General features: G+C 41.0%; 1 protein-coding gene across 2 annotated transcripts in view; it reads left to right on the top strand.

Moving 5' to 3' along the window:
* The window catches only part of afap1 (actin filament associated protein 1), an 83,315-nt gene that overhangs the window by 12,771 nt on the left and 55,598 nt on the right, over window positions 1–14,946 (top strand). For both annotated transcript variants that reach the window (XM_078275616.1, XM_078275615.1), the window contains exons 2-3: window positions 7,425–7,553; window positions 8,938–9,020. In XM_078275616.1, coding sequence (XP_078131742.1) covers window positions 7,425–7,553; window positions 8,938–9,020 — 212 coding nt within the window. The remainder of the gene's footprint in view (window positions 1–7,424; window positions 7,554–8,937; window positions 9,021–14,946) is intronic.

Genomic DNA, 14,946 nt, shown 5'->3' with positions numbered 1-14,946 from the left:
TCCAGTTTCTAAAATGGGAGGGTTTTTCTGCATTGAGTTACTTTTAATACTTTAAGAACATTTTCCTGATGATACTTACAGACTTTTACTTAAGTAAAATTTTTAATGCTGGTCTTTTGCTTGTAACAAAGTATTTTTACAGTGTGGTATTAGTACTTTTACTGAAGTACAGAATGTGAATACTTCTGTGACCACTGACTTCTGGATGGCGGTTCTTCATATGAGTGGTGTTGAGGGATTTGACACGGCATCCCTCAGGCATTACTCTGACTTTAGTATAAGTAACTGATTAAGTATTGCATACTGCACGTGTGTCTTACGTTTTCTTGAAAAACGTCCCCACTTACATTGCTTCGTCTTCAGCATTTAAATCCTGTGCGTCACTGTGTCAAAAACTTTGTGTGACCACACTAAAGAAAGTAAAGCACAAAGTGACTCTCTGGGTGTTTTTCAGCTGATATTCATTAGATGTTTTCACTGATAAACGTGTGTGTGTGTGTGTGATCACGTGTCTATTGCCCAAATGAATGCTTTCCAGCAATGCCCTGCTGTGTTTTGGGGGCTCATTGGAGGTAGTAACCATGACGATGCCAGACCATAAACCAACCTCAATTAACAACAACCACCATCTTACTGTAACTGTCAGCCCACGATGCAATTAAGCTTCCCAGAAGCACAGAAAGTGCTCAGCGAAGATGATTGGGCGGTTGGCTCATTAAACGCTTTGGGCTTCTCATGCATCTCTTTGCTACGTCAGCAGGCTGTTACACTTGGGTGGGGGGTCAATCACCTGCAACAGAGAAGGACAATACAGCTAAAGCTTAGAATAAGAAATAGAAAAGGTATTTGTACCTGGACATTTAATTTTGGCTGGATGTTTCCCGAATAGATTTGATGTCAGATTTTAATTTGATCTGGCATGGCATGCAATAGAGATGACATGCCATCTGCTGATCTGGTTCTGTAGCTTTACTGTAACAAAGAATATAACTACCTGAACAGGCCGTTTGGCAGAGGACTGTATTTTGTTAGTATGAAAACAGGAAAACTGAAGAATCGAGAGGATTTCCTGTATTTGTCACCCAAACCAGATTGACTTGTTTATTGTTTTTGCACAGGTTTTGCTGTCTGTATGCTTACAGTCATGTGAACAAATTAGGACACCCATGCTAAAGTTGACTAAAAAGAGGAATAAAAAAAATCATCTTTAGGAAATTGATCTTAATGCCTTAATTTAAAAAAATGAGGAAAAATCCAATCTTTAAGGCCACCAATTTTCTCAATTTTCTTTGTGAATGAATAATGGTAATAGTGTGGCTATTTTAATTCCAAAGGCCAAGGGAACTTCATCAGGATGCATAGTATCCTGGATCCATGAAATAACTGGCCTTTAAAAACAAAAATCTGCCTGCCTCTATGGGAATTTAACATAGAGGTGTACTGACTTATGCCCCCTGTATTTTATGGAAGAACATTTATTTATTTACGATACATTATTCATTCACAACGAAAATTGGTGTCCTTAAAGATTGGATTTTTCCTCATTTTTTTTTAATTAAGGCATTAAGATCAATTTCCAAAAGATGATTTTTTTTTTTATTCTTCTTTTTAGTCAACTTTAGCATGGGTGTCCTAATTTTTTCACATGACTGTATGTCAGTGTCACTTCATGTTACAGCATGGCGTGCCATGTATTGTTAACTTTAGAACAAGCAAGGTCATTGGGTCAACAGTATCGTGATATTTGATTTTCTCCGTATCGCCCAGCCCTACAGCCAGTTTTAGCTTAAACATGCCTCCGATATTAAAACAAGCAAACTGGGCGCCTGGTTAGCTCACCTGGTAGAGTGGGCGCCCATATATAGAGGTTTACTCCTTGACGCAGCAGTTCGGGTTCGGGAAAAAAAAAAAGGGGAACAAAACCGAAATGTTCTCACCATGCTACCAGCAATCATGTTTGACATGTACTGTATGATGGCTGAGTGGGATGGCTTCACGATGATGATGGTTTAATAGCAGGACCCATTTTGTCAAGTGCAAAACCTGTGTGAATGCAGTGAAAGAAAGTGAATAACTGTTATCATGTGTGTAGACCCCACTGATATGTGATGCTGCAATATTTTAAGCCCTGATTGTGTGTGTTTAGAGACAGATCCTGACCTGAAGGCTTGTCAAATGCTGTTGGTAACAAAAAACAGACCCCTAAAACACACACACACACACACACACACACACACAGAGTGAGTGGGATAGCGTCTGTCTGTACTGTCAATCACAACAGCTGTATTCTGGGAAGAGGGCAGAAACCCCTCCTTCCTCCAACCTGGCTAAGCATTTTTGCTCTCACAACAACAACGGAGCCGCAGGGTCTCAAGTTCTCTCCGAGACCCAACATGATCCCGCTGCTTCGTGCAAACACATACTTCACCCAGGAAAACCCCCTTTGTTCTTCGCTCTGGGAAGTGTGAATATGGTACCTTGCAGTGAAAACATCCCTCTGACATGTCTAGGTGTTTTTAATGGTTAGTGTCTTTGTGTGTGTGTGGGTGGAGTGATTCATTGTGAAAGAGCTCTTATCATTTGTCTGCAAGCCTAGTGTTGACACTGCAAACGGGGTTAGAAGCAAGTTAAACTGCTGAGAATACATCTCATGTAGTACAATTGAAAGTGTTTTGTGAAAAATGTATTTGCACTATCCAAAGTGCACACATGCAAAGATGTATATTGTATATTTTCATGTACAATTGAATCAGTGTGAAGGACTGACACTTGAGCGCACTTGAAGGCAGCTTGATTTCCTCAAAACACACCCACAAGTCTGATCCACGCTTACATGACTGGCCACCGCAGCGTGACGTGGGGTTGCGTTCCTCCAAAAGTTGATTCTGTCTCAAAATTTCGTAGCATGCCGCTGCGGGCTTTTGCGCGTCCGTCCCCCCACCTCCACCCCCGCGCTACCCCCCCCATTCAAAATAAATGGAGAGACCTGCATTAATGCTGCACCGTCTGACGGCCGACGCAGGCAGTGTGAATTCCGACAAAGGAGTGAGCTTTTGAAGAAAGGGAGTGGGTGGTTTGTTTGCATGACAAGGTATTTTCTGCTCGCCCCCTTGGGCCTTCTTTGAGGGTGGTCCTTCTCGCTCCGTGCCATTTCATTTTCCCTCCATGTGACGTCTTTGGGGACCTAGAGAGCTTGCTTTAGGTTTTAATGACACACACACACACACACACACACACACACATACACACACATACACAGGGTTCGTTTTCTGACCACCCCAGAGAGGTAAAGTATTGCACAGGTTGCACAAAGCTCTATGAAACCGTAAATGGAGCAGTAAAGAGCACTTGGCTGTTCTCTGTGTATTATAAAAACAGGCATGGTGAAAGTGATCCAGGGTGTGTGTGAGTGACTGGCTGTTCAGTGGGGATGCTTTGAGGAATTGTTCTTCTTTTAAATAGAGACTGAAAAATTGGTTGAAATGATTAATGATGCTTCCATCTGACCATGAAGTCAAGTTTCAAGATGTTTCCAAAGTCCGCTGTGAGGAGATGCTATGAGGTGTCTTATTGTTGCTGCTATTAGAGGCAATAGCGTTGGATGAATGTAGATGACTTAATGACGCTTATTGCTCTACCTTCCGACAGCCATCGCTGAAATAGTGTTTGATCAGTAACATTGGCCTCCAAGTCCCTCTGCTCTGCAGTAAAACGGAGAATACATTTTCCGTTTCCACTCTATCCAATCAGGAGAGAGAGCGCTACACAGAGGAGGTGCTCTGTGTTCTCGGCCCCGGCAGCAGCGCTACAGTGTGACTGACGATGGCGGAATAGGCAAAGCTAACGCTACCTAATCCGATTATGTGAGGAATGTGTAAAAGCGGTTGTTTATCCAGCCTCAGAGCTGCTGTCTCATACCCAAACCCCTCCTGCTGCTATGATCATGAATTATTGTTGCATTGGAAACTTGCATAATGTCTTTGGGAGAATTCCTTATCATAAGAATGACTTACTCTGATGAAAAGATTTGGGATGAATCTCCTCCATCATGTGCCAGTTACCTGTGGTCTCACCTGTTGTTGGTTAATGGGAGATGCTTGTGCGATAGGCACGTTGAAATATGATCAGATCTGATATTCCTTGGTATTATGTTTATAAGAAAATATAAGATTCTGATGCGTCATCCCAAATACTTTGGCATTAAGTAGAAGAACATCTAGTCCCTGGTGAAAAAAAATGTATTGGTACATTGTAATCCCTAACCTGAGTCCAACATGTGGTTGGAGGGCTGATTAGTGTACTACTGGCTCTGTAAGGAATCAACCTCAACTTATGACAACATATTAGAGCTGCACATTTTGAACAGTCTCATGTCACTCCTTATTCAGTGTCAGATTGTTTGTTGTTTCAACTTTCTGTTACTGTTTTGGTGTGAAGTGGAGGGGGCAAGGAGCGTGTGAATGTGCTCTTGAGTCTTCTGGACCCACAGGCCGCTGCTCTGCAGCCTGGCATCACCACACAACTAATGTTAGCATATGGTTCTGTTTTCATGACTTCACCTGGAACTCCCAGACAGCAAGCAAGTCTGTTTCTCTCTGCCGTCGTTGACATTATAGAGGTCCGCTAAAACAAGCATTAAAGTTAGCTAATGTCAGTAGCTAGCGTAGCTAACGTTAGGCAGGGGAGAAACAGACTGTACTTTCTGTATGGGAGCTCCAGGTGAAGTCGGGAAAGCCGTTGCTGTAGATGTAACGTTACGGTAAAGCCAAGGGCTGACTGCGTTTACAGAGATGATTTTTCTGTGCTGGTGGGGCGTTCTTCTTCTTCTTCTCCAGCATTTAGTGACTAGAATACTAGAACACTTGTGGCGTATACTGCCCCCGTACCTACAGTACTGTTGAAAAACGAGTACCGTCACGTTTTCAGAATTTTGGTACCGACTTGGTACTGAAGTAATGGGTCTCGTGAGTCGTGACATCCCTATTCTGGGATATTGACCAGCATGGATGCTGGGAAACAGGAAAGTGGCACATCCTGACTCGATGCCGCTGGTCTCTGAGCAAAGATTTAAACATGGCGTGTGTGTTTTCATCATGTGCCACTGATGTGTGCTGCCCTTAAGGAACCCAAGCGTCTATAACACAGGGTCCCCACAGATGTCAGGAATTGTAGGAGAGAATTAATTAAATTTGATCAGGGGCAGAATAAATCAACGAAAGAGTTTGTTATATCCCACAACAATGACCATTTCTGCAACATCCAATACCTATTTGTTTGTACGTTAAATAGGTTGGGGTAAGACGTTTGTGTGGCTGTGGCCTAGAAGAAGAATGTGTTTATCCAGCCTGATTTGAGGGCTGTGGCGAGAAAAAGGTAAAAACCAAGAACACAGTGACTGTGTCGCAGAGGCAAGGTTCTCCGACTGCTTTCATTATGCACGGCTGGAGCGTCCGTATCGCTAATTCATCACATTATAATACAATAATCCAGTCAGTGAACTTGGGAAACAATCTAAAAGCAATTGACTTATATTCAATCTCCTCCTCATCAGCCGCAGCTATCTTAGCTATGTGAAGAATGCGTGAAGTGACATGTTCTTCCTTCATAAATAGCAGTTTATGTGTGGGGAAAGGTGTAGCATGGTTTTGGTGTTGCACATCTTGCACACCTGGAGTCCATAGATAAACAACTGTATGGATGGAGTTTTTTTTTTTTAAGGGTTTCCCCCAGAAAAGTTGTTTAGCCCGGTGGCAAGTGTCTTTTTTCGACGAGTCCCTGACATCAAGTCAGTGCTAATAACAATGTATACTCTAGTCTAGTTTGTCGATTTCTTTTGCCGCAGTAATGGTAATTTTCCTTTTTAAAAGTATTAAAAAGGTCATAAAAGTTATACAATTTGTACCAAAAATGTGGCAAAACATTTCTTGTGAACAGTTTCGACTGTTACATTATGTATTGATGTGCTGATTATTGTTCTTAATTTATTGAATAATTGTTTGGCCTATAAAATGACAGAATTGTAGTGAAACATTTTCAAGAGCCCATGATGATGTCTTTAAATGTCTTTTCAACAACTGTCCAGAACCCAAAGATCATCAATTTACTGTTATATACTGTACATAAGACAAAGAAAAGCAGCAAATCCTCCCGCTTGAGAAAATGGTATTAAAGAATATTTGGCCTTTTGCTTAAAAAAAACTAATTTTCTGCTCATAAAGTAAGTGGTGTTAAACTGTGTTTGTGATTGTTATTTATTCCCTTTAGTATGACTGAATGTGACTCATTTTTGTTTTGATTGGAATTTGGTTAAATTAATGAATTTCTTCTTCACTTGTTGAATTTAGTTGATCTGAGCAAAGGGCCCTTTGCTGCATGTGGCTGTAGCTCAGTCCGGGGGGGCTTGGCTTGGGAACCGGAGCACTGGAGCAGCTGGAGAGATGCCAGGGAGCAAGGCATCGAACCATGAGCTGAACCGAACCTGCGCTACTCCTTGATTTGCGAAAAGATACATTTCAACTGGCAATTACCTAGATGATTGTGTGGATTGACAAATATAAAATTGCCAGTAAAGAACATGGAGCTCCGTCAGCTTTTCCTGACTACTCAGAGGTTAAATAAATCAAAATAAACTCCACCTGCCCCTTCAATCTGCAGTTTCATTCCAGCATGTCTTCACCTTCGATACCATCACATATTGACAATAAGCTTGAGTTGCACTGAAACAGGCCAGGACCCTGAGCTTGCTTGTTATCTGGGTGCCTTTGCATTGCTGTGCAGAGCGTGGCGATGAGCTCAATGTGATCCATATCACAGCCAGCTCTGATAGGAGGATGTGAAGTTTTGTAGACGTATGTAAAGTCAAACACTGCACACATATACCTCTAGGCCTGGGTACCCAATTCAATACTTTTTAGGCACCGACCGAATTGCCTCTAAAGTAGGGGTGTGAATCTTCACTGGTCTCAGGATTCGATTCCGATTATCCTGTCAACGATTCCAATCGATTCAATATCACAAAGCATCACGATACTTCACCTCCTCAATACTATTAGTATATTAGTATAATTTATACAATTAAATCCTTGATTATTTACATTTTTTAAATTTTTTTTATTTAAGATTATTTTTTTGGGTATTTTCGGCATTTATTTTGACAGGACAGCTGAAGACATGAAAGGGGAGAGAGGGGGGAATGACATGCAGCAAAGGGCCGCAGGTCTGAGTCGAACCCGGGCGTCGAGGAGTAAACCTCTATATATGCATGCTCTACCAACTGAGCTATCCGGGCGCCCATCCATGATTATTTTTTTGGCAATTAATCATGACAGCACTAACAGATGTGATAAGTGTGTGTATATTTATAGTGTGTGTGTGTGTGTGTGTGTGTGTGTGTGTGTGTGTGTGTGTGTGTGTGTGTGTTGCAGCGATGGAGGAGCTGGTGTGTGAGCTGCGTCTGTTCCTGGACCTGTTGGACCGGGAGTATCTAAGCGCCGGGGTTAGAGAGAAGAAGATGCACCTCTCCAACATCCTGCACAGAGTCCTCTCAGAGAAAGGTGAGAGAACGCGCTGCCCTGCACCGTAACACATCAGAAACTGTTTGGAGAGACCCGGAGGTGATGACACGTTAGAGACCTGACATAACCTGTGTGCAGGGATATTTTGGAAATGGTAAAATCCAATTGAATTGAATATGGACACAAAGTTTGTACGTTGGGTCTCATCGGATTTTCTCTTAATCGGTGTATGTGATAATGCTGATGGAAACGTTATTTGCCGAATAAATAATGAATTGCGATTACGTTTCATGTCATTTTATGGTTGCAACCCGGCATAAAACGAAGAAAAAGTTGTATTCATTTCCGCTTTTTTTGCCGACATGGTGTCAACAAAGACACAGATAAGTGGACAAAAGACGAGACAAGAGACTTTTAAAATTTATTTCACGATCGAAATGTAATGATATTTTAGATAGCAAAAATCGTTGTCGTCTGGCATTTACGTGCATCTGCATCATCATAGCAATATTTTGATAGCGTCGTTGTTCTCTTATTATAGCTTGATATGTCGCTATCAGCTGGCACATAACTAAGGGATCACATTTGCTGAAGCCTGATGTGATCCCTTAGTTACATCTTAATGTTACCGTACATAAGAATGATCCCAATGAGTTCCAGACAGTGAGGTATATGGTTCTACATTTTGAAAAACAAGATCACTGGCATCATGTTGGTACTGTGTATCAGATCATTGCATTGCAAGTATAAACACGTGTTAACACAGTTGTTTTAATAAATATCTTAACACTTTGCAACATTCAGGGGGTCATTCACATCTTGACTAATTTGCTGTTATCAGTACTCTGTACTTGTTCCTCTAGTGGACAGAATATGTAACAACAACCACATGCTTATAGTGGCATTGACAATGCATAAGCCTGAGTAGTGTAGTACATATTAATAACAGGCTGCATTTGAGCATTAAATATTTGAATATTATTCGAGTAATGGCATAGCAACCTGTGCTTTAAAAAAAATAATTAAAAAATCGAGAATCTAATCGAACCGTGCCCTTAGAATCGAAAATGTAATTGAATCGAGGATTTGGAGAATCGTGACACCCCTAGTAATATTGGTATTGGCCAAAAATTCATATCTGTGCATTCCTACTCTCACACTATCACAAATTGAACTTCAGTCAATTCACATAAGGTCTCATCAACATGTGATGTAATTTTCATATTTATGTTGACAGAAAAACATCTTCCCAATGATGAAGAGGTCACTTCCTGTTTTAATATCAAGGAGCCAAAGTTTAGCCCACATTTTTTACTACTTTTAACTACTGAAATCTAAAATACAAAATATCAAAGTTCCTCCTCCTCATGCCCACTGTATATGCGTAATTAAACATGTTCTGATACTTACTCCTCTCTCCCAGAGCCTTCATTCAAGTCAGAGATCCACAGTGGTCTGCCAGCCCCCCCTCAGATGCCCCTGCCCGAGATCCCTCACCCCTGGCTGGTAAGACTTTCACCGTAACCCCATGACCTTTAAAGGGCCTCCTACAGAAGCGGAAGAGTTACCTGGCAAACATTTGTCCTACATGGAACACCATAATCCTTCAGCCTCAGTTTGAATAATAGATGTGTGTGTGTGTGTGTGTGTGTGTTTAATTCATTATTTATTTAGAGTCATCCAGCTCTATTTTTCACTCTCACAGTCTGTCTGCATGCAGCTGCTCCTTCACTCCTTTTGCTGTATTTATCTGCCTCTATATGTACAGACACTTTGCCTGTAGTTCACCATCATAAGGGGGTCAGGTCACATATTCATCAACACGGATACACTGAGATATCACAAAAAACAATCCATCTAACTTAGCTCAGTTTCAAGTAATGATAGAATTACATCGGAGCAGATGCCTCTGATGTAAGGTGACCAGATATCTGAGACAAAATCCGGGGACATTTTCAGCTCAGAAGCGTAAATACCTCCAAAAGCGGGTAATGTTTTTTATCTTTGTAAAACTTAAAAGGGGGGACACTGCCCTTGACCTACAGCTGCACTGGGGCACCAGTAAGAAAATTGTGTCTATTTTAACGTTTAAATGCATCAATCTGGTGCACTTTGAAAAAGAAATTCAGAGGTTAGACTTGATTATTCTTATCTATGGATGGAAATATTTGTGCTGTAGCCTGAACTATTTTGCACTTCAGAATTTTAACCATGCACACACAGGTGGAATAGTTTTTTCTTCATATTTTTGCATTAATATTACTAGGAAGCATACCAGTAGAAATATGTATTCATATTTATAAGTGGGATATATATATATATATATATATATATATATATATATATGCGTGTGTGCAGAAGATAACAAGTTTGCAATATTCAACACCTGCAAGGAAAAAGTAGGGCGTGGAGGGACGACACCAAAAACCAAAATCAAATTTTCTTTAGTTGGATATTGGAATTGAAAAGAAGGAAATGGTTCTAACATTGCACTTTAGATGTGTGTGAATTTTATATAGTTCTATTTTATAGTGATCCATTATCTGTTCAAAAAATGTTCTATGTTCTGTGCAAAATGTTCTATTAAAGAAAAGAGAGAAAATAAATATTTGTGTGTGCTGTAAAGAGGTTAGAAAAAATGAAATCGGAATCGGCTAAAATCGGTATCGGCTGGCTAAACTCAAAGAAAATCGGAAATCGGAATCGGCCTAGAAAATTGTAATCGGTGCATCTCTAATAAAAAGTCCGCGAATTTGCGTTCGCTTAACCCACCAGACCCACCAGAAATATGGGCATTCTAGAACATCTCTGAGCTCTGAGCAGCGCTTGCTCTGGCTGTCTTGAGCCTGCATGTGTAGGGTGTGCGTTTGGTCAATGTTTTCTTTCTTTCATTCCAATTTTGGGTCTGTCAGTCCCAGTGAAAACCGGGGACATTTCCGTGGACAGCTCCAGCCGGGGACAGGTCACCGAAACCGGGGACGTCTGGTCACCCCACTCTGATGGAAAGCAGTTGGGTGTGATGGCTCCCAAAGCCTTCTCACCGTAATAATAAGCCTCAACACCTTGTTCTACATCCTCTCTCTCTCTCTCTCACACACACACACACACACACACACACACACACACACACACACACACACACTGAGACACAAGGCCTTACAGTGCAGTTTGTAATTAGAAGCAGTCCACAGCCTCCTCCGGTGACCCCAGTGTGTGTCTGGAAATCACAGCCGAGGTTTTCCCGGAAAACTAGACGAGAGAGGAGTGAGGAGGAGTGATGTCCCTCTACATTTTGTTCTTGTTATTGTAGCAACCTTTGTAGTCTTTGTAGCAATGTTTCCATCCTGCAATCAAAACAACTGTTGAAAAGTGAAAAGTAAAATGCTTCATAAACAGCGCACACAACCACAACACAAATGATGGATTTTCAAAAACCTCCTTGAGAAAGTTGTTGTTATAAGCCCTAACCCTATCCCTCGCCTAAAATAACATACCCAAAATGAATCAGCAATAGTTCATCAACCATGAGGCCTATATGCATATATGTGGTCTGCTTTGATAGGTAAGATGCTAAGGAATATGAATATGTTGTAATATTGTTTCTATTACCATTCCAGGGTAAATAGAGATGCAATGAAGTAAAAGTATAACATCTTAATTTCAAAGGCACTATCACCATCATACTGAAGATCCTGTGGACAATGATACAACTGAATGTCTTTCCCTACTGCAACTCTAACTGTAAATTTGATTTTAAATTTATAAAGATCTAATCAGGGAGTCTCCATGTTTTGCCCATGCTTACTGTTTACATGTTGACTGTTTACTGGGAGTTTTACTTCAAAGCACTATTTATTTCCATAAAGCCATGTTACAAATAGCATGGCCTGCATGGCTGAAACAGATTTCAGGAGATTCCAATGAATCTGAAAGCGTTTCAGTAGTGTGTGGGAGAGGTTTTTGACCTGCTTAATATATTAACTGTGATATTAACTGTTTGCAGTTAAATCTATAAGCTGTCAATGCATGTGCTATCTATTCACAAATCGTCATCCAAATCCGCTTAAATCAGCCATCTGCCACACACCCGAGTGGTGTCTTGTGCGAGTATAAACAAAGCACCAGCATGGACATTTCACTCCACTCTACCAGTTTCTGTCCATGCATACAGTAGAGCTGTCAATCTTCCTCTATAATACCATTCAAATTTTATTTGTTATTTTTTAAAATATTTGAATAATATTTAATGCTCAAATGCAACCTGTTATTAATATGTACACACTACTCAGGCTTATGCATTGTCAATGCCACTATCAGCATGTAGTGGTGGTTGCACGTTCTGTCCACTAGAGAGACTTCCAACATCAGTCTGGCCTTGAAGGGGACCTACGTCATGGCGCATTGCACGTAACCAAACCAAAATCAACAGAGAACTCTGTAATGAAACATTATCTAACAAGTGTAGTGAAGCGGCTCTGTTGTAAAGGTTAACAGTGCTCGGTTAGCACAATGACATCATGTTAGAAAGCACAGCCGAAACGATTTGTCATAAACTAAGTAACAATAGTGTTAGCACACGAAGCTAACGACATTGATAACTAAGCCAGCAGTGCTGGTGCAACCTGTTTCTTGCAGATTGTCATGTTACTGAGAATACAGCTATTAGAAGTTAATATATGAAGTCGAAAACTAACTCTGACAGCTGTAGGGCAGCTAACATTTAAGGAGAATTCCGGCCATTTTTTACGTTAATCTTGATTGCTATAAACATGCGTGTACTTTCGAAAAAAAAAAAAAACCTACCCGAATCAGTGCAGGCAACACGGAGAAGCTGCAGCTACGTGTATGAGCTTCCACTGAGCTAAAACAGCAGTTGTCGGGGCAAGTTTTAGAGGGCCTTTGTGCCTCTTAACAGACATAAAATGCAATTAAAATGTCTGTGCCACATGAACAGGGCCATAATGTCCAGTTTGCTAGGACCGATCCAGGTTGGGTTTTTTTCAATCAAGATCGATCAAGATTAATGTAAAAATTGGCCGGAATTCTCCTTTAACTTTAGCTGTCTCCAAGGAGCTCCCAGCTAAGCTAACGTTACTATAACTCGCGACGCAGTTAGGAAACAAGAATGAGCTAACTAATGATAACATAAGCACTTTGGCTCAGTGGATGCCGATTTTAAAGTTTTGTTCAAGCTATTTCCCATCCTTCTTCTGATTTCCAGCCGCAGCCTGTCACTCTCCCCTGTACTAACATTACTCCGTACATAACGTTAGCTTAGACCGTTAGGTATTTGTTCCAACAGCCCTAGCGCACAGTAATGTCACTGCAGCACATATTGTGGGATATTTAAGCAGCAAAACTAAAAACTATGTATAAACTTGACAGAGGGAACAAATCTGAACATTTAGCTTCTGAAATAATCAATCAGGTTTGGCCTGTTGTTCCTCGTCTGTCATTGTGCACTGCGTTTCTCTTAATGGGGACTCACTTGTCAGACGAAAAATTAAGCTGGGGAAATAAACTGCAATCCGTGTATGCTACCTATAGATAAGGAGGATGTGGTCATAATTTTATAATCAGCGTGCTGCTGCCGCCTTTTATGTTTACATTCGGCCCACTCACGGAAATCATATGCCCGCCCACGGATTTATGCCTGCTGCCAAGTCTGAGATTAATTGGCAAAAGTTGCAGCCATAGTGACGACAAAGCTAAGCTAACTAGCTGCTGGTATTTGCTTCCTATTTAGTGGTAAAATGAGTGATATTAACCCAATCACCCAACTCTCAATTATTTTCTAAATGTATAATTCTTATCGGTTAACTATGGATGTTAGCAGTTTAAATCAGGGGTTAAATAGTTTTCCTCAACCTAGGACTTATGTTTGTGGCCCATCACCTTATCATTTCCAATGATAACATTTTACTCACCAAGTTACTGACTGAGTAATAAAGTATAATTCTCATAAATACACTTGGATGGAGACCCAGTTACTGTCTTATTTTCTTCCAGCTCTTTGTCTCTGTGCTCTGAAATTACCATTCAAGACATTTCCACACTGACCTCTGGATAAGCTGTCAAGGCTGCTCCCTCTCTCCACTCCTTTTAAGTTGTATAAAGTTCAGCCTGCGGGAACGGACAACAAGATAGATGGGTAAAAGGAAAAGAGGGGAGGAAACTTAAAAAAGGGAAATGGTAAACAGGGTAGGGAGTTAAAGAAACAAAGAAGAACAAGATTAAGTGCAGATGAACCACTCAAACCCAGTCAGCTTTTAACGCGTCAGATGCAGTTAGTTAGCAGAATGGATGTTTTATAAAGCAGGAGTTGCTGTACGTTTTGTAAAGAGAGATCTGGTGGAAGAATGAGAGAGTATAGAGGAGAAAGAGACGGCATTCGCCACGGTCTGTCTGTGACCTTTCAAGGCTCCATGCCGAGCCAAACCAACACTCTGCGGCTTCAGACGCTACATCAATGCTCTCCAACCCCAAATTCTGTGGCAGCCATTTTGATTACTCACTGTTATATATGGAATAATTAGTAGTAGTCTTGTGGATTTATAATGCTTTTGTAAATGTTTAGGATTGTGACAGTGTTATTGCACTAATCGTAAATTACTCAAACATAAAATGAAATGGATGAATGGATGTTTGCAGTTGCAATGTTCTGCTTGTGTATTAAACAAAAAAGAGGAAGTAGTCAAATTATAGGGACCTCCATGATGGGTTTACTCAATGGGCAATTGTTGTGCAGTTAGTCACACACACCCCTTTACCTCCTGCCAAGCTCTTAAAGACCTCATATTATGCTCATTTTTAGTTTCATAATTGTATTTAGAAGTTGTACCAGAATAGGTTTACATGGTTTAATACACCATATTTTTGTTGTACTGCAGCTCCTCTTTTCACCCTGTGTGTTGAGCTCTCTGTTTTAGCTACAGAGTGAGGCATCTCACTTCTGTTCCATCTTTGTTGGGAGTCGCACATGCGTAGTACCTAGGTAAGGACTACTAGCCAGTCAGAAGCAGAGTAGGGCGGGCCCTGACAAGCAAGCTAGTGTGATCCAAAACAAACCCGCTTCAGCTGGTAACCATGGCTACGGCTCAGCTGTACATGTTGGAACCCAAAGCCTGATCCCGAAACACAGGCAGAACAACCCGAACCAGCTTCGCAACCTAGACTGGAGCAAGGCGTTTCAGAGCGGGAAGTTACTTAAATGTTAGGGGTGATAGAATGCAAAACCGTTTTTACCTTGTCATAGTTGAAAAACGACAGTTTGGAGGGTAAATAGGACATACATAGAACCTCAAAATCCCATTGACACCCCTTTCCTCTGCAGATCTCACAATTTGAAACTGCTGCTGAAAACGGGCGAATCTCAACAAAGCTAAAAGTTGAAGTCAACTCCTATTCTTTGTCACGCCCCCGACATTTGCAT

This window comes from Sander vitreus, chromosome 19, assembly GCF_031162955.1.
Source record: "Sander vitreus isolate 19-12246 chromosome 19, sanVit1, whole genome shotgun sequence".
In the NCBI taxonomy this organism is placed as follows: Eukaryota; Metazoa; Chordata; class Actinopteri; order Perciformes; family Percidae; genus Sander; species Sander vitreus.
This window is presented reverse-complemented; position numbering and strand designations above follow the sequence as displayed.